The sequence below is a fragment of the Eschrichtius robustus genome, chromosome X (assembly GCF_028021215.1).
Source record: "Eschrichtius robustus isolate mEscRob2 chromosome X, mEscRob2.pri, whole genome shotgun sequence".
Taxonomy (NCBI): Eukaryota; Metazoa; Chordata; class Mammalia; order Artiodactyla; family Eschrichtiidae; genus Eschrichtius; species Eschrichtius robustus.
Genome location: NC_090845.1, coordinates 114,387,665 through 114,408,478, shown reverse-complemented (window position 1 = coordinate 114,408,478; position 20,814 = coordinate 114,387,665). Strand labels below are relative to the sequence as shown.

The following is a 20,814-nucleotide window of genomic DNA, read 5'->3' as shown; positions in this document are numbered from 1 at the left end:
TTCCCATCTGCCAGGACTGGACTAGAGGTTAGCTAAGTCTCTGTTAGCCTCTGCAAAAGATTCCCACGCATATCCTGCACACTCACCAAGAGCACTAGGACATCTCCACCTGGGCAGCCCACAAGCACCTCAGATCCAATATGTGTAAAACCAAATTCATCATCTTCTAGTCACCCCCAAACCCGTTCTCTGCTTCTCCTAATTTTATTCAGGTACAAGACCTGAGTCATCTTTGACTCTTTCCTACTGCTCATATTCTACATCCAAAAGTTGCCACCTTCTGTCCAATCCACCACCTTAAATTCTCTCATAACCTTCCCTTCCTTTCCATTCGTGCCACCCATGCCCTTAAGCACTGCAATAATTTGCCTCCAATCTCTTCTTCCTGTTAATCTATCCTGTGAATGTAATCTTCCTGAAATACAGCTTTGGACGTATAATTCCTCTACCAAAAAGTCCTCGGTGGTTCCCCCTTGCCTACTGAATGAAGTGCAAAACAGTTCATTCTAGGGCAGGGGAGTGGTGGGAGATTTAGCTGGCAAAGTAATTTAGGGCCAGAAGTTAGGGAGTTCAGGCTTGTCCCTGATGGCAGTGGTGGGCCACTGGAAGCTGGTAAGCAGGGGACTTCAAAAAAAGGCCTTTTATACTTGGAGATACTGCCTTAACTTCCATAAATAAATACATCGTTGACTATGGTAATTCTAGACATTATGGCAGCCCAACAAGGAGAACTATATCATTTTTTCTTATTTAAAGGTACCTCTTCTTTTCCCCCGAAATTACAAGTACTTCACTTCAAACTCCAGGTATTTCTGCAAAAACAGCAAGTGTCTATAGACACTCTCTACAGGATACTTCAAAACAAGAGGCAAGTAACATTTCTTTTGTCCCAGATACAGACAGAACAAATGAAATATGAAATTATGATCAAGAGATTGGCATAACACAGCTTCATGTATTAAATGACAATTCAGAACAGCCTTATTCCCTGAAATTAACCACCCTATAGTAAGATTTTATAAAAATTGAAATGTGGGGCTTCCCTGGTGGCGCAGTGGTTGAGAATCTGCCTGCTAATGCAGGGGACACGGGTTCGCACCCTGGTCTGGGAAGATCCCACATGCCGCGGAGCAATTAGGCCCGTGAGCCACAGCTACTGAGCCTGCGCGTCTGGAGCCTGTGCTCCGCAACAAGAGAGGTCACAGTGGTGAGAGGCCCGTGCACCGCGATGAGGAGTGGCCCCCGCTTGCCGCAACTAGAGAAAGCCCTAGCACAGAAACGAAGACCCAACATAGCAATCAATCAATCAATCAATCTTAAAGGAAAAAAATTGAAATGTGAACCCACAGGAATAATCCTGTGCTACTTCAGACTTCCAGCGCTCATGGTTATCAGTTATGTTAGTGTTGCCATACTCTAAGTGTAGGGAATATCAGTAACAAGCTGTAAGCTAACAAAAGAAAAATGGTGAGCCTGAGAGTTTAAATGTGTTAAATAGATCCAAAATTTGAATATTTGTCTCAATTCTTAATAGAGATTTACCACAAACAACTTGAGTGTTCCCACTTAGCCCTTAGGTTATAGTCTTCCTAAATGATGAGCTTCAAGAGCTTCAAGGTCCATACCTATGCCCTGCAGAGGAATCAACATATTGGGTTTTTGTGAATCATTTCTCTTCTAGTGCTGATGGGTTGTGCAGAGACAGCCATACTGCCTCGCCCTATCCCCTTTGTGACCAGTGATCACTCATCTGACGGCGGGAAGTTGGCAACAGACATTCAGGGTACCTGGTCACAACATATATTACCTCTGTGGGTTGCCGATTTGTCATTCATTATAAGAATCAAATGTACCTCCTTGGCTCCGTTAGCACTGCATTAACTGGCTCACCTGTTCTAAAAAGTTAACATATTTTGCCATATTCTGTGTTAAATGCATAGAAAGTGACAGACTCAATTATATATAACTCTTCACATGTAGCATGTTAGCCACAATATGCTTCTCTATATAAACAAATATTTATAAAACACCTGCTGTGTCCAGGGCACTGTGCTACTGTGCTAACATCCATAATCTGTATGCTTAGTACCTGATTAAAGAATCTTCTTAACTACTTTAAGATAGTTTAGTAGTTGCACATCTGGAATTAATAACTTTTTTCACTAGCCTCACTATACAGTCAGGAAAAAAGTATTCTCTGAGTGTAGCATGGACGGCAAACTTAGTACTACATATGTTATCAAAAAAACGCAATAAACGAATTTAGACCATCTGTTTTTAAAGAAGGCTTTAAAATACATTGGACAATATGAGTAAATCAAATGGTCACAAATACCTAACTTATTTTGAGAAATAGCATGACCACTTTTATTACAATAGAATCCAATGCTATTTTCCAGCTTATTTCACCCATCCCATCAGCGTCAGGAAATGTACTTCTGGTGGCTTGTGTTCAGCTCTCAGGCCTGGAAAACAAATAAAGTCTACTCTGTTGGATTTATCTTCCTGTATAATTACCTAAGCAGGTAGAGCTCTTGGCCAAATCAAAGAGTCACATCCCTTGTGTGCAGAAAACCTGCTCTGTGCTTTCCAGCTCTCTCAAAACATTTTCCCTATAGTTAACTTTCTTTAAAAACCACACATACTCTTTTTAGCTATTCAACTGATTACCTTCCATGCTGATCAGTGCATTCCTCAGTTAGTTAATTTTAGTATACTAATGAATTCTATAAGCCTTTGAATTCTGTAAGTAATGTATGTAATGTAAACCAAATGAAACACGTGTATATTATAAATGGACTTTTAAAATCACTTTATTAAATTTCTGTGAGAAATAGATGATGTTCAAATTCTTTGAAAACTCATTTGAGGATTTTCTTTGTTTTTTCTTTTGGCATGTATAGGTGACATATGCTGATTTGAATGGGGAAAAGGCCAAGAAATCGAGCTTAAACTATGAGTCAGGTAAACATTAACAATAACTATTAAGGAAATCCTGCAATCCATTCATGCATTCATTCAACTAACATTTATTGAGCTTTTGCTACATGCCATGCACTATGCTAATTATTGAACACACGAAGTAGAGAAGCCATGGTCCCTATCCTGGATTTTACAGTTTAGCATAGAACAGTCATGCCAGTAATCACAATCCAATATGATAAGTGCAATAAAGGAGGTATATACAAAGTCCACTCTCCATAGGGAAGCCAAGGAAGCTTTTACAGAAGGTGCCACAATTGAGCTGAGACATGAAGGATAAGAAAGAATTTTCTAAGCAGACAAATGGAAAGAGAACCTTCCAGGAGAAGGGAATACATTTACCGAGATACATACATTAGCGCATAGTGGGTTTGTGGAAATAGTTTTTTTTTCAGAATTGCTTTAACTAAAAGTTCAAGTTAGAGAATTACTGAAGATGAAGCTTGACTGGTAGATAAGTGTTGGATCATTAAGATTCTGGTAAGCTGTGCCAGGAAATCTACCTTTTATCCTGTTATCGAAGGGCAACTATTGAAGAATATTCGCAGGAGCATAATATGGTCAGATTTTGCCTTTTCTGCTCACAGACACAGAAAACAAACATACGGTTACCAAAGGGGAGAGTGGCGGGGGGGGGAATAAATTAGGAGTTTGGGATTAACAGGTACACACTACTATATATAAAATAAATAAAAAACAAGGATCTACTATATAGCACAGGGAACTATATTCAATATCTTGTAATAACCTATAATGGAAAAGAATCTGGAAAAGAATCTGAATCACTTTGCTGTACACCTGTAACACAACATTGCAAATTAACTAGACTTCAAAAAATGACCAAAAAAAAGAAAGAAAAAAAAGAATTTGCCTTTTATAAAAAAGGAAAGTGGAAGTAGATGTGAAGAGACTGGAGGCAATGAGACAATAAAAATAACAGTTAGCATATTGAACACTTACTATGTACCAGGAACTATACTAAACTATATTCTCTCATTTAACCCTCCCAACAATAAAAGTATTTTTATCTAACATTTTACACATAAGTAAACTAAGTCTCAGAGTGGTAAATTATCATGCCCAAGATTTCACATAATATGTGGCAAAGCCAGGGTTTTAACCTAGGTCTATCTTACTCAACCAGTCCTAACTGCAATACCATACTGCCCCTTATTACAATTAAGAGGCTATTACAATAGTCAAGGCTAGAAATGAGTCCTGAACAAAGTCAGTGGCAGTGAGGATGAAGAGCTGGGCACAGATTTGACTCAGACTAAGAGGGTCGAATGGATGAGATTTGGTTACTGATTGAATATGGGGGAAGAATGAATTGAAGACAACTCCCAGATTTCTAGTCTGAGCAACTTAATGGATAGTGAATAGTGGCGCCATTCAGTAGACAGGCAATACAGAAAGATGAACAAGTTTGGAAGAGAAAAAATTAGTTCAGCTTTGAATATGTTGAGTTTGAGATGCCTGAAGGCATCCAAGTGGGACATCTAAGTGGAACAGTCAAGGAGGCAGTTGTAGATATTGGTCTGGGATGCATGGGAGAAGCAGTGAAAAGAACACCTTATATCAAAACCTATGGGAAATAATAAAAGCTGTTCCCATAGGTTTAATATAAAGTGTTCTTTTTAAGGTAGATTATACTTTCTCTTTTTTATTCCCTCTTTGATCTAAGAGTTATCCATAAGTATGTTTCTTAATTATCAGGAGATTAATATTTTCGGCCACATTTTTTTTTTAAACATCTTTATTGAAGTATAATTGCCTTACAATGGTGTGTTAGCTTCTGCTTTATAACAAAGTGAATCAGTTATACATATACAATATGTTCCCATTTCTCTTCCCTCTTGCATCTCTCGGCCACATTTTTAAAGTTAGGTTCAGAGAATGTAGCCTGCAGATCTTTAACACATTTAAGTTGTTAACATTTTCTTTGTGGCCAAATATGTGACTGATATTTGAAAGTGTTCCATGGACATACAAAAAAATGTATAATTCTCTATTTAAAGGATGTAAGGCTCTAAATGAATTTTAAATTATATTTATTGATTATATTATTCAATTATTATACATCTTTACTGATTTTTTTGTCTACTAGACTCTTTTCTTACTGTCTGCTAGATGTGTCCAGCCATCAAAGAGGTGTATGGAAGTTCTATACTATAATTGTATTTTTATCAAATTCCCATTGCATTTCTAATAGGTTTTACACAGTTAGGCTCTTTAGGATATTTAATGCACCATGTCGCTAGAAACCATAGAAGAGTTCCTTATTCTTTTAACCGCACCATTATTTATCTATTGCTGAATAAGCAAAAAAAAAAAACCCTAAAACCTGGCAGCTTAAAAAAAAGTCATCTCACAGTTTCTGTGGTTAGGAATACAGAAGCAACTTAGCTGGATGGTTCTGATTCAGGGTCTCTCATGAGGTTATGGTCAAGATGTCATCCAGGGCTGCTGCAGTCATCCTAAAGGCTTGACTGCGACTGGAAGATTCACTTCCAAGGTTTCTCACTCACATGGCTGTTGGCAGGAAGTCTCAGTTCCTCACCATGTGGGCATCTCCATACATCTCTTGTGCATCCTCATGATATGGCATCTGGCTTCCCCCAGAGTGAGCGATCCAAGAGAAAGGGGCTGAAGCCACACTATATTTTACAACCTAGTCTCAGAAGTTATACACCATCACTTCCACTATATATTCATTAGAAGCAAGTCACTAAGTCCAACCCACACTTAGGAGAAAAGAATTAACCTCCACCACAGGAGGGAGTATTATGAAAGAATTTGTAGACATATTTCAAAAACACCACAACAGTATTATCGTCACACTTTTTTTCAGGTTTGTTCACTATTAATTCCAGCTCCTTCGTTTCCAAAACTGTACACACTCAAAAACATACTCATACACAAAGAAACTCAAGAAGGTACATAGAATTTAAGTAAAACTTCTATGCAGATTGTTGGAATTTACTGGTTATTCACAATACACTTTACATTTATTGGGAGAAAAATAAATAGATATTCACCTTGACTTTGAACTGGCTTTAATTGGTAATACTACCAATACTTTCTAATACTTTCTATTATTCAAAGTATTCTATTTGTCTAAGACTGTTTAGTCATGATTGTGCACAATTGACATACACCATCCCAGTATTCCTATGGATGTATTCTACATGAAAACTTGCTTTAGTATCATTATCCAGAAATAGTTACTAAAATCCACTTATGGAACTTTGCTAGATGGCATACAAAGCATGTTAGACAGTATTTGAGCGGGAAGAGATTAATGACAGGCAGACTAATGAACAAACATTGAGCCAACGCATGTGTTAAAGAATTAATTCAAGGGACTTCCCTGGAGGTCCAGTGGTTAAGACTCGGCGCTTCCACTGCAGGGGGCGCGAGTTCGATCCCTGGTTGGGGAACTAAGATCCCGTGTGCCGCGTGGCACAGACAAAAAAAAAGAAGAAGAATTAATTCAACAAATAAATGTTCTTGAGTGCTTAGTATGTGCCAGTCACTGTAATCTAGTACTCACAATACAGCATAGTAAGTCCTATAACAGAAGGGTGTATAGGGTGCTTCAGGAGCATTGACAGAGAATGCGTCTATCTAGGCAGATATCAAGGAAGGCTCTCTTAAGGAGGTGACACAAGCTGAATGAGTCCTAAAAGTGAGAAATTTAAGAGGGACACTAGAGTTACAAGGGAAATAGTAAGGGCAGAGGCAAAGGGAACTGCGTGTTGTTCAGTATGTCTGGAGCATAGAATATATGTAGAAGAATGGTGACCAGAGATGAGGCTGGTGAGGAAGGCAATCATCCCAGATCTTAAGGTATATTTGATGCCTGACTGGTAGTCCCTGGAGGGTTTAAACAGAGCATTGACAGCAGGGAATAAAAGACCTATTAAGATATGTTAATTACCATTTTACAAGTAGCCCATGAAGGATACCAATAGAGAGTAATTTTCTTTTTCTCTCTGAAAATTCACCTGCAGCTCCCGGAATCTTCTTTTCTCACGACTCATCAATTAAGTAAGTATCTAAGAAAACTTAATAAAGTAATGTGTTGTTTTAAATTAATATTTAAATAATTACACAGGAGTGCTGTTTGAATCCTCCATTCTTGTAGCTTTACTTGTCTGTAGTAAAACTCTCGCCTTTTGCAACCTCTCAGGACTAAGCTAAAATTGTAAAGTAGGCAAAGTTAGTTGTTCGTGCTCTTCCACCTCCTTCTCTCTTTGTTCTCTCTTTAGTCCTGGGCTCCCCTTATAGACAGTACTTTCACTCCCCTCTCAGGGAGCACTACTTCTGGGATCTGGATCTATTCTTTTCCCCTGTCCCCACTCAAAAATGCTGCATTACTTCTGCCTTTTGAGGTTACTGGTTTTCTAATGATGACAAATTAGTTTACTATATAGTATTAATGACTTAATCCGTTACCCCCCTAAGGATATTTGCACTGTAATCCGAAGTAATCAGTCTCTCATGATGCAAAATAAAGGCCAGTGGAGAACTTTTCTTTGGCCTGGGAGCCTTTCATCCCTCAAACCTTGGCGGCCACCCATTCTGCTGATGTCCTATTCCCCTCAAACTTGAATAATAGTTCTTGCACATAAAATAACTCCTGATGGAACACACATACCCAACACCATCATCTTTTAAACACTCAACAAACCAAATGAGGTTCAGGATAGTTTTTATAAATCCCAAACTCTGATGCAAATGGTTGGGTAAAGTGAAGTAGTGTGTGGTGGTAAATGGTGTTGATGTTCAGACCAAGCTTCTTAGAAAAGGATGTGGGGGTAGGAGTGACAGCAGTCAGCTTGTCTGATTTGCTGAGGGCTCATGGGATACAAGGATGCTGAAGGAAGGAAACTGACTAGCTCAGTATCAAAGTAGTTTCAAGAAATAAAAGTGAGAGGATCATGATTATGTGTAGTTTTATAGAGTGTTAATTCCTGCCTCCCTCTTCCTCCTGCCCAACTCCCACCCTAGACTACAGAACTACAGAATCACTTGAGTCTTTTCAATAGCAAATGCTCTGGATACCCTTTTATTAAAAATCAGCTAAGATGAAGAACTCTGTATATGACCTGGAGCTTCTCTCCCATTCCTCTCAAATACACAGGGTTAAAATACCTTTAGCTATACCTAGGACAATTCCAGGACACAGCACAAGAAAACCTAGCTACAACACATCTGGTATGGCTCTGCCCATTGCACCCATGTCACATTCCTTTACCTTACAGAAAAGAACCCAGGTTCAAGGCCTTTGGCTTAGTCCTCTTGTTCTGATGCAGCTCTTTGCTTCCCAAGACTCAACTGTGGACGCATCATGTCTGTTCCACCATTTACCTCCTCTCTCTTCTCTTCCTCCAACTCCTTGGTTCTCTGTTTTTTCTAATGCTAACGTAAAGGACATACACAGTAAGCTTAATAAAATAGAATTAGGAAACAAAGAAGTCAGGACAGGAGGAAGCAAATGTGATAAGACAGCGATGTGGTAAACAGTTGTAATTATTAAGCTTTGCATTTAGATACTGAGTATGTTCTGATGATTGGGATAGAAGATGGGAGGAGAAACAGAGTAAAGAAGGCAGTGAGTCTGTTGCCCTGAAGACTGTGCTCAGAAGTTTGTATTTCACTCACTGAGTGACAGTCTAAGGTTTTGAGGAGAGATGTAATATTATCAAATTAGTAACTTTGCTGAACACCCCTGATAGCATCATATACGACAAATTGAAGACAGTTAAGTAGGTGCTGGCTGCAGAAGTCCATTAATGATTTGTAGCCTGCACAGTGGCCTTCATTTGTACACACAGAGCTAAAATATGTTAAATGGAAATTTATTTACCAAACTTTCTTGAGAACCAACTATGTTCAAAGCATAGTGCTGGTTATTAGACAGATACCAAGATGAATAAAGCACTGCCCCTGACCTCATTTGTGCTTCACAAAGCACCAGGAGAAAAGACAGGGAGACATGAGCAATACCAGAGAGTGAATTGAGGGCAGGACAGGGGATAAAATGTTAGGCAAAGGGAGGGCCACCCATGGAACTATACCCAGTTTTTGGCTTATCAGATTGGAACACTGATGTTAGGATACAGAGGTGCTGCTTTTAAATCCCATTCAACCACTGGAATGAGTAAATGGATTTGGCAATAGAATGAACTACATGTATGTATGATCAGGAGGTATGAGACACCACCCCAAAGCTGTGGGCCTGAGGTACCAGTAGAGGACCACCAGTTACATTAAAACTTAGATATTCAGAAGGATTAGGCAGACAGACTAAAATTCAGTCTTGTCACATTAATCTTTAAGGGGTGGTTGGCCAGTTACCTTTTGGACTAAAGTGAGGTTGTATGGAGGAGAAGGTTAGGAAGAGAAAGGTTATATTTATAGTTTTATGACATAGCAAGTTAAACGGTGAAAAACTGTGCCTTATCTTTGGGGCTTCTAAACTAATTATCATTAATATCACTGCTCTCTTTATTTAAGAAGTAGAGAGTTGGCAGTACAAATGACCTAAACCTTAGATGCTTTAGTAGCATCAACCTATTAGGGAAAACCACCTAAGACTAGGGAAAAGTGGATGGAATATTATGGCACTCCTAGAACTGTGGTGGAACTTTCCAACATAACAGTGAGTTCATTTGCATGTTTCTGCTCAATTGACTCCAAAGAGAAACTGATAATTCACTGCAAATTGCAGATTTGGATACAATATTACAACTAGTTTCTAGTGGTCTTATATAAGGCTTTTCTGATCTTATGGTTAGTTTTGTTCTTAGTTCTGTGCTATTTCCTTTTATCTAAATGCATGCCTTTGGGACAGAAAGTCTGTGGGGACAGGTAGAAACATACACAGGACTCCACTTGCTGCCTGTGGTATAAGATAGGGAGAGCAGAAAAAAAGAATCGGGGTGCATTGGATTGCAGAGGATCTACAAAAAAGAAATTGTGCTAGAGTTGGCCTAAGAAACTGGGTCTTAGAAAAATGAATGAAGCCAAAGGATAGGAATTATGTCACTGATGTGAGCACTCATGTTCTAGGTTCTATATTGCAAAAAGGTATTAGTCTGTGGATGGGTTACTGATGCCTAACCCTAACTGAGACCTTTTCCTGCTAGGATTTAGGTTGTAATTTCACAGTCTGACTGTATGTCTCAAAATTAAATTGCTAGGCCTTGGAGGAAAAAGCAAATTTGATAACATAAAGGCAGGCCAAGTAAAAATGAAAATAGAAGCACCATGCTTCCTTTAAGAAGGTCAAGAAGAAGAGAGGCAAGGGATCCATGGAGGCAGAAAAATATGAAAGTAAATCATAATTAGTCTTAGGCCTTGATTTTTTAAAACTTTTTGTTATTATTCTATAATTTACATGATTTTGTTGTTCTCTTGCTACAATTTAGTAAAATACAAGTTTGGTTCCATGTAGTAGGTCATAACAAATAATTCTGATTAGAACACAGAATAGAATATTGTGATACCTAGAAAAGGGCTCCATCTAAGTTGGTATTGCATATGATCTGAAACCCGTTATTTTAATCTATCATTGTCAGTGGATCATCCATAGATGTTTTCCTGCTGTGGGGCGAGGAGAGGAGATTAGGAATTTTGAGGAGGTGGGTAGAAAGTGAATTATCAGAAAGCTCTGATCAAGCAGGACAGGCAAAAAGGACTAGCCCATCCCCTCTCTCTCCAACCCCATCCATGCTCTTCTCAACTCACTACAGAACAAACATGGCTAAGGTGGATCAAGAGTGGTAATATCAGATAGGTGTTAGTTTACTCAGCACCTATTATTCTACTCTTTATGCAGCAATTACTCTACTCCTCTGAGTAATTAATAGAGCATGTCCTATACCCAGGGGCCAATTTCTAAATAAGAGGCTAAATAGGAGGGTTAGATAAAAAATAAAGCTTATTCTTCTCTGTGAATTGCTGGGGAGGAAAAAAAAACTCCCAAGCACAAAGCGGGTAATCTGATTCGATGATTAGGAATTTGGAGGAAAGTTACATAAATTATTAACCATAAGAAATAAAATCAATCTCTTTTTACTTTTTCAGGCAACAAGACTACCATCAAAATCACTGTCAAGAAAAAGTATGTACGATGAAACTCACTGATAAAGCAATTAAGGATATTTTCTAATATGTTATTAGAGAAAAATCTGTGAATCAGACAACCAGCAAAATCATCTGCTGATATTAGTCAGTTTCCCTCTTTGCCTTTTTCTCTTCCTTGCCTTTCACTCTCAGTTAATCTTGAGTTTTGCAGAGGTCCAAAATTATTGTTAAAAGAGTTATTGTTAAGGGGGGTACAAAGTTACTGTTATTGGCCTTTTGCCCAGGGGGCTCAGGAGGGTAGATTGCGGGAGGCTTAGGAGGTTTAATCATCATGGGGAAAGCATCAAATACCACAAACCCACTCCATAATGGGAAGACATTAAGGGAAATGCCTTGGCAGACTCCTGCAGATCTGGCTCAGGGCTGAGCATCCTGCCCCTCAGGCAGGTGAGCCAGGATGCCTAGATCGGTCTCTTAATTCTCCTGGGAGTAAGAAGAGTCTTAGGATGGCTACTCCATCAAAAGAAGGGACCTGGTCACAAGAGAGCTGCAACTTGGGCCAGGCAGAGAAGAGGGTAAATGTGATAAGCCCCAACTCTGGGGCTAGGCAGAGGAATCATGAACAAGAAAGGGGTTCAGGGGAGTAGCACACTCACACACTCTTTCACACATACACCTGATCAATTCATAGAATGTGCAACAAACACAAAGGCTGAGACATACTGGCACCAAAACGATATTTCTTGGTTTAATAGTATAGTGAAAATGAGCTGAATAATCAGATTCTACTTATCGCATTTCGCTTCATTAAAAACTTGATGAATGTCCCAATTTTATATGTCAAAGTTGGGCATGCTTTTTCTCAGCTACCCTAAGAGTAGTAATGTAGGTCTGCTGTACGTTATCTCCGGTGATAAGAAAATAATATATATTGAAATTCTTAGCTCATATGTATTGGAATGGATTTAGGTCAATTTAGACCAAGAAGGTGAGTAACTTACTTATTAATGTTTAAACGTTATTCTTAGAAGTGTTTGATTTAGGACATTTTAAATAAGTAAAACAAGTCTTTTTCAACCATATGCTGTCATTTCAAACTATGTTTTTCAAACTCAGTAGCCATTTTCTGGTCTGCACAATAGGTGAAAAAAAAATACATTACGAGGGGCTTCCCTGGTGGCGCAGTGGTTGAGAATATGCCTGCCAATGCAGGGGACACGGGTTCGAGCCCTGGTCTGGGAGGATCCCACATGCGGCGGAGCGGCTGGGCCCGTGAGCCACAACTACTGAGCCTGCGCGTCTGGAGCCTGTGCTCCGCAGCAAGAGAGGCCGCGATAGTGAGAGGCCCGCACACCGCGATGAAGAGTGGCCCCCGCTTGCCACAACTAGAGAAAGCCCTCGCACAGAAGCAAAGACCCAACACAGCCAAAAATAAATAAATAAATTAATTAATTAATTAATTAAAAGAAGAAAAGTAGGTAAACATATATTAAAAAAAATACATTACAAGAGCTAGATAGTAGTGATGTTTGTACAACATTGTCAATGTACCTAATGCTGCTGAACTATACACTTTAAAATGGTAAATTTTACGTTATGTGCATTTTATCACAATAAAAAATGCATTAGGAGATTTGGGAAATGGACTCGAATAAAACAGCTTTTCCTTGAAGCGTCCCTCAAGCCTTCTCTACTGGGTCAGGAGAGAATATGCTACATACGGCAAGGTGTTAACTTTGAATGTTGGCCTAAACCTGAACAATCTGGGGCTACCTTTGGAGATAATTCTGAGGCAACAACAACATTATAGGGAATAGGGTGCCCAAATGCCAGGATATCAAACAATGCACAGCTAAAATGCCAGGCATCCAGCCTTTGCTGCCACTGACTTGTAGCCACAGCCTTGAGAAATAGAGTTCCTGTGGAAGGTACACACTCCTGGTCTGGCTGTCTTGAGGATAACAACTTTAAAAAGAATACTGTTTTATTATAGGCAAAAGGATTTTTATGATCCCAAAATATATCTGCAATAAGTACACATACATAAACAGTTATAGAGTTTGGCAGGTGCACTTTGCATCTGCCCCTGGTCCAGTCTAAGCTGTAATAGTGAGCATAATTAACCATGAGGAAATGGCCATTCAAGTCTGGTCCCTGGGTTTCTACTTCAGCTCATACTAAAAGAGCCCCAACTTCCCTCCACTGCTTGGCCTTCTGGCCCTTTGAGTACGAGTTCTGGCTCAGCCTTTTTTCCTTCCGAAATGAATGTGTTTCTTTATTTCTTGAGCTGTCCTCTGCCTCCCAATCCAAGACAGTTTGCACTGATAATCTTTTGTTGGACCTAAGCCTGTTCATTTCCCTTAAATCATCAGTGCTAACCGTTGCCCACTGATTAAACTTGAACAACTAGCTGTAGTCGTTTGCATATATAAACACAGTCAATTGACAGAGGAAGGCAGCAACAGGCCAGCCACAGAACCCACAGGCTGACCCCTCCACTATGGGGCTTCATTTTTTACCCTCATCTCCTAGCTAAATGGATGCCTAAGTAAAAGGAGGCTATATCCACAAAGGCACATAAATGTTTGAACTGCGAATTTGTTTCATGAAACAGTTTGTTAGAGGTAACCTGGTTTGTATTTTTAAGAAATATTGCTTGGGTCATAAACACAGTCTTACTTCTTGCCAGGGCATTTGTTTTCTATGAGCCTAGACACCCACTTGGCTGTTTTTTTTTTAACCAGGAAGCCATTTATCCTCAGCAATAAACTTTTATAGTTCCAAGGGATTTTGGGGGTTTTTTCTGCTTCATTTTATTTTAATGGGTGTACTATTTTATTAACATTTAAATTTCACCAACAATGAGCTCAAGTATATGCTAGCCATATGTTCAGATTTTTGAAACAGATAAAATGGACAGACAGCTTTAAGGGTGCAATGTATTTAACACTATACAATATATTCAACAATTAGACAATCTAGGTGGTGGTGTAACTATACACTTAGGAGCACAAGTATAGGGTCCAAGGGATTCTGAATCAAAGGAAATCTTATTCAAAAAATAGATCACAGCCACAGAGAATAAACCAACTTGAAACTAATCTGGTGTTCTAAATAGATTCCCTATTTTCTTTCTATACGCCGTGGCTGGATTGTAGCTATGCATTGTTTGATAAAAGGAATTAAAGGTTAGTCCCTGTCCCTAAAATAGAGTAAATTCATATGTGATTTCCCTTGTATCCCCGCTCACCTCCTTTCCAGATAACTTCTGAAGAACTGAACAGTATAATTCAAAATATAATGACCTGCGTTGTGGCTGCAGTGACCAGTGTATTATATCCAGCCATCACAAAATATGAAGAAAGGTCGCGAAATATTACATACCCAATGCCTGATGACTCTACCCTGTCTTCTGATAGTGAGAGTTGCTGTAGCACATGCCATGAAACATTTCTATATGAAACAAGTAAGATGGTTCAGGCAGAGCCCTGTGCAGAGGCAGCTGACAGGTCAATAGGGCAACCAGTGGCACCGTCAAAATCATCTCCTGCCCATAAAGAAAGAACAGATGTAGAAAGAACGTATCATAGGAAAGAACACTCAGAAAAGAAACCTAAAACCCCCGAACCTAAATATAATGAGAAACCTGAACCCCCCACAAGCTTAAAACCTGTAAATCCAATAGTCACCTTGTTGCACTGATTGAAACAGGCACGAGGAAATGTAAAGATGCTACCACTGAAACAGATGGCTTAGAACGCCCACTGTCTCCTGATGAAAAAGCAAAAGCTGTAAATGAGATGCAGGAGTTAAATGATGTTTTAGTTAACTTTAAATATCACCTAAAAGAGGAAACTGAGTTGATTTTAGGAAACATTTTTCATGAAATGGTGTGTGAATTAACCCAGACCATCCCCACCCTTTCCTTTGTTACGGCCGAAGCTTTGGTTGACCAAACTGATACTGACAAAGGAGACTTACTCTCCATTGTTGATATTTCCTCAGCAGCTGCTGAAATTATGGAAAATGTGCTTGAGAAGCTACAGTCTGCAGTTGAGAAAAAATGTACCGAGGAATTTTCACAAGAAAATGTATCCGTTCACTTTAAATCAAACTTAGTCAGTGGAGAACATGTCATTTCTCCAAAAGAAAAAACTTCAAAAGCTTCACTGCCCTATATTTTGGAAAACATGAATGATATTGCAGAGAATATGGTTCATGTGATTTTAGAAAAGCTGATGGCTCTTGCATCTTCTAAGCAAAGTGAACTTGTTCATCTTGAAATCACAACTGAACTGGCTTATCAGCAACACAGGGAAGATCCAACATATACATTCCTTCAAAGAGCCAGCAAAAGGAAATCCAGTGTTGAAGCTGATGCTGCCAATTTGATTGGCAAGGAAGAAATACAAAATTTAGTGTCAAATATTTTTTCCCAGTCCTCTCTGGTTGGTTATATAGAGGAAGCAATCAGCACTATACTAGGCTATATACAAATTGGACTTAATAATGAAAGGCTCATTGCAACTGAAGAAACAGTGATCATCCTTCAGCTACTTGATGATATCTTGGCTCAGCTACATCAAACACCAGTGAAAACAGATGTCCAAAAGAGTAGACACTCCAGAATGAGCAGTCCTTCTGGCACTGAAGAAGAGAACAGAGTCACCAGCACCAGAGTAACTAATGCTCCTAGGTATGGGCGCCTATTTCCACCTATTAATGTTCCTGGCATGGTCCTTTATTCTGAAGATGAAAATGAAGAAATAGACAAAATTGTAGAAAATGTATTGATTTCATCTATCAAAGATGAAAAAGCAAAATTACAAGAACAGGTTCCTGATCACTGGTTAACAAAGGAAAATGCTGGCTTTAAATACAAAAGCAATATGAACTTAGCTACAAAGCCTGCTTATCAAGACAAAGTAGCATTTCACGATCAGGGATTAAATACTGACCTTCCAACTTTTAATAATAAGGACCTTTTTAAGGACAAGCCTGGCGTGAAAAAAGACATTTTACTTTTCAGCCAAGATGAAACGTATCAAATACAAAAAGCTTCAGAAGGGCTTCCCTGGTGGCGCAGTGGTTGAGAGTCTGCCTGCCAGTGCAGGGGACACGGGTTCGAGCCCTGGTCTGGGAGGATCCCACATGCCGCGGAGCAACTGGGCCCGTGAGCCACAACTGCTGAGCCTGCGTGTCTGGAGCCTGTGCTCCGCAGCAGGAGAGGCTGCGACGGTGAGAGGCCCGCGCAACGCGATGAAGAGTGGCCCCCGCTCGCCGCAACTAGAGAAAGCCCTCGCACAGAAACGAAGACCCAACACAGCCAAAATAAATAAATAAATAAATAGCGTTCCCTTTAAAAAAAAAAAAAAGCTTCAGAAAATATAGTTAGAAGTATTTTAGCACAGACGCCCAAAGATATATCTTCTGGGCTCTCTGAACACTTAGATTATAAAAAATGGTAGAGAGGCTTCACTTCTTACCTCAGGAAAACCACAAGATCTGTCACATCAAGAATGGATGGACCAGATGTTCTCTGTGTCAGAAATCCATACGGTAGCTCAAGATATTGTAGATGCTATATTAAAAATACTTCACATGGCTTCTAGTCACATTATCGGATATTCTTCATCAGTACATCAAACTTCTCTAGATAATGCTGACATACCAAATAAAGAGCCATTAGCAACATGGTTTGACAGTAAAAGGAAGAAATTTTTATCTGCACTTGGCGTAGACTCTACAAAACATACCTGGTTAGAACCTGGAGCAAGTGGCTCGACATCTGAACCTGTAGATCACATTAATGATAAGATCATTAACACGATTTTTAAGAAGTTGAACTCATTTATTTGTCCAAAATTACAAAACTGCTTCAAACCAGAAAGCCATGCTGCCCATTCAAAGCCTGCGCCTGACAAGAAATCTTTGGCTCGATCTCACCTTAGTGTTTACACAATTAAAGTGATAAAAATCGTTTTGGATGCTATCCAGGAAGAACTACAATACAATAAGAAAAATCTAAATCTTAGGAAGAGTAGCCCTCCCAAGAATTTTAGAGATAGAGGATTTTTCACTGACACCGAAAATGAATTAAGACTCTGTTGTCACAAAGCTAAGTAATGACATTATGACAAGATCATTAGCAACTTGCATTTGTGAGGTGTTAAGTGGAAACACAAATAAAAGCAATATTTTACTCCCTTCAGATAAACTAAGGTCTAAAATCTCATATGGAACTGGTGGCATTGATCAACAAAAACTTTTGCCTTCTCATTGACAGCACATGCAGGAGGAAGTTCACCAATGTACTAGATTGCAAGTGTTAGATAGAATTGGAGATACCTTATATGACATGTTATGCAAGCTCATAGGAGACCATCCACATTCTCCCCTACCTGATGAGCAAACTACAGAGGGGATCAATAAGAATTTGAGAACAACCAGTACATTGCAGTCCAGTATTAAGCTAATTTCTCATACAATTCTCGAAGGTATTGTTTCAAAATTATGTGGTGTTGAGATAGACTGCATTTTCAAAAATTCAGAATTTAAAGCTATCTCAGAGTATATTGACACTGACAGCCTGTCATTTGCTTTGCTTCTTGAGGAAATGAGCAGAGGCTCTGACATAATCTCCAGCATGGTGCCCAATGTGACCTGGCCAGGTAGCCAAGAGGTAACTAACAAAAAGGGAAAAACTACTGCCCCCAGAACAGGAACCACAAAAGAAAAGCATCTAAATAAACTGAAAATCATGGCTTCAGATATCCTTAAAATGGTTTTTTCTAAATTGGAAGGGTTTGCCAATAGAAATTTAGAAACTCTGGACGCTATAATCAGTGGAAATAAAAAGAACAGCAGGACATACTGGGAAAGTGAAAATACCAACATTTGTGCTAACGCACGTGAAAAACGATTGCAGTCGACTTTATACATGCATGCAGAGAAAGTGTCAAGTACTATTTTGAAAGCTACTCAAACTGAATTAAATGTGAGCTTGCCAGATTTGGAAACATGTATAAGCAAGCCACTACAAGAGAAACAAACGCTTAAGAATTTAGTCCATTTCATTTTGGATGCAACTTCTCCAGATATGTTTAATGAAACTGAACCAGAAGAGAGAGGCATTGAAAATTATAGATACAGGCCAACCTATGGAAATTTTCTTCCTGGAGGAGCTGACCCAGAGTCATATCTAGAAGATCCTGCAGAAACAGAGAAAGAAAGTGCTGAAGAGGAAAGACCAACAGAAGAAGAAACTAAATCAGATTCTCTTAAGCAACGGGAACTCGAAAGAACATTAAAAAAATTTGAAGTAGAACTCAAAGAGCTACAAAAGTCCCCAGTCGTATATATATACACTACCAAACGTAAAATAGATAGTTAGTGGGAAGCAACCGCATAGCACAGGGAGATCAGCTCTGTGCTTTGTGACCACCTAGAGGGGTGGGATAGGGAGGGCGGGAGGGAGGGAGACGCAAGAGGGAAGAGATATGGGAACATATGTATATGTATAACTGATTCACTTTGTTATAAAGCAGAAACTAACACACCATTGTAAAGCAATTATACTCCAATAAAGATGTTAAAAATAAATAAATAATAAAAATGAAGAAAAAAAAATCCCCAGTCGTGCCCATTATAAGAAATATTTTGAATGAAATTTTTCAGAATGATTTAATTGATCAACCAAATGTGCTTCCTCTTCCCCAGTCCCATTTATGTGACATTCCTCATGCTGGTGATGAGCCACTTGCTCAAACATCTGTTCAATCCCTGGATAAAACAATGGGCCCTTTAGTGTCTGAAGCGGATGTAACCATTGTTGCAGATAATGTTGTTAGAACCATATTTCAAAAACTTTATTCTGCTGCTATGACAGATAGAAATGAAAATGAAAATAGGTATAATACTATCACCTTTCCAGCAAATATCTCTTTTACTGAACATACCAGTGGAGGAAAGTCCCCTGTTTATTCTACCATACTGGACAGAAATCCATGTACACTTCAGTCCACATTCAATATTGGTAAACTGACCAAAATAAATGTAGTTGAAGACATTATACAGTCAGTATTAACAAATTTAGAAACATTTGCTAGTACCAAAGTAAAAGCCCTCTTTTGTCCTCTTATCAATTTCACAGTTCCAATGGCTTTACCTCTACAGCAGGGTGAGACTGCTTCAAGCCAACCATGCTTATCAACCAAAGATTCATATTCTGATGACCAATTTTCTTGTTGCTCAGTGGATCATACTAAATCAGGAAAGACCACCTCAATATGTCAACTGAGTGCCTCTAAATTAAATATATATGCAACAGAAGTGGCTAGACAAATTTTACAAGGAATCAAACGTAAGTTAGATAAAGAAATAAAAAGTTCATTATTAACTCATAATGTTGTGGCTTCTGAAAGCATTCCAAGTCAGGTTGTTAACACAATGTTAGATACTGTGTCTACTAAAGGCAAATATGAAAAGAATATATTTGACAGAGAGACTGATCCCGGTCGGCCAGAAGATATTGTTGAAAAACTGTTCAATAAAATTGATTATCGAGAAAAACTTCAATTTCAAATACTAGATACCACTGAAGGTATCTTAATTGACATCTGTGAGGGAACAATAGATGAGAATAATCTCCCACTTGCTGTATCCACTCTTAAGCGTAATGTAAGTGGGAGACATTTAGAAACAAACTCTGAAAGGGACCCTGAGTATGCAAATAAGGCTATTCTTAGGCTTTTAGTTCCTAAGGAGGATGTTGCTATGATTTCCAACGGTATGGTGGATATTGTTCTTCAAAATCTCACTTCTGCTATCATGCTTGCAGTAAATGCAAAGGATTCTATTTCTCCAAGACTGCCTCTGATATTTTCTGACGCACTTCCCAAAGCAGAGCATCAACAATCTCCTGTTATAGACTCAATGAATGAAAGGAAAAGGGAGAGATTTCCATTTGCAAGAAAGGAAAGAGATGTACAGCTGAAATCAGCTTATTCTGATGATAATCAGACAACTGTACTTAAGAAACAAGATGCCAAGAAATCTGCTCCTGAGCCATGTGAGGAAAATGCTCATTTCATTACTAAAACTATTTTGAATAGATTAAAATCTTTTGCCACAGAAAGAATAGATTTGCTACTTATTCCTGATACGGAGACTAGAGAAAAACCATATGTTGGACCACAATTTACAAACTGTAAACAAGATGACAGCGTATTTCTTGAATCAAACCAAATGCCATTAGATATGAATATCCTGAAAATATCAACAGCTAAAACCGTTCTCAGTCAGCAAGTCACAAATTACATATTTGCTAATTACAGAGAAAAACATGGACCTGCAATTCATGTATCACAAGCTAGTCTTAAGGAATATGCTGACATAATCGCCAGTACCATTTTGACACTTATAAAAAATGACATATACCTAGAAATCCAAAAGATGTATACATATCAAAATAATACTTCATTCCAAGAAAACATCATTGCAAGTGAACCTGTCAACAACATCTTAAAGCGTTTACATGATAAAATACCTTTAAAGGCAAGTAGCTTTTACTCAAAGCAGGACCCTGGTCTTTTTACACAACTAACTGTACAAAATGAAATATTGCCTGGTCAAAGAAAAATGGAAGACAACACTGAACTGCCTCTCTTTTCAAAATGCTCAGGTCAAAACCAAATTATATCAGAAGCAGAAAACCAGAGAAGGACTTTGGAAGAAATT

At 38.7% G+C, this 20,814-nt stretch overlaps 1 protein-coding gene across 1 annotated transcript in view; it reads left to right on the top strand.

Annotated features, from left to right (window-relative positions):
* LOC137756427 (fibrous sheath-interacting protein 2-like) overlaps positions 1-20,814 on the top strand; it is a 72,515-nt gene that overhangs the window by 22,693 nt on the left and 29,008 nt on the right. The window contains 6 exon segments of the mRNA XM_068532687.1: positions 14,338-14,722; positions 14,725-16,161; positions 16,459-16,529; positions 16,531-17,175; positions 17,177-18,427; positions 18,697-20,813. Coding sequence (XP_068388788.1) covers positions 14,338-14,722; positions 14,725-16,161; positions 16,459-16,529; positions 16,531-17,175; positions 17,177-18,427; positions 18,697-20,813 — 5,906 coding nt within the window.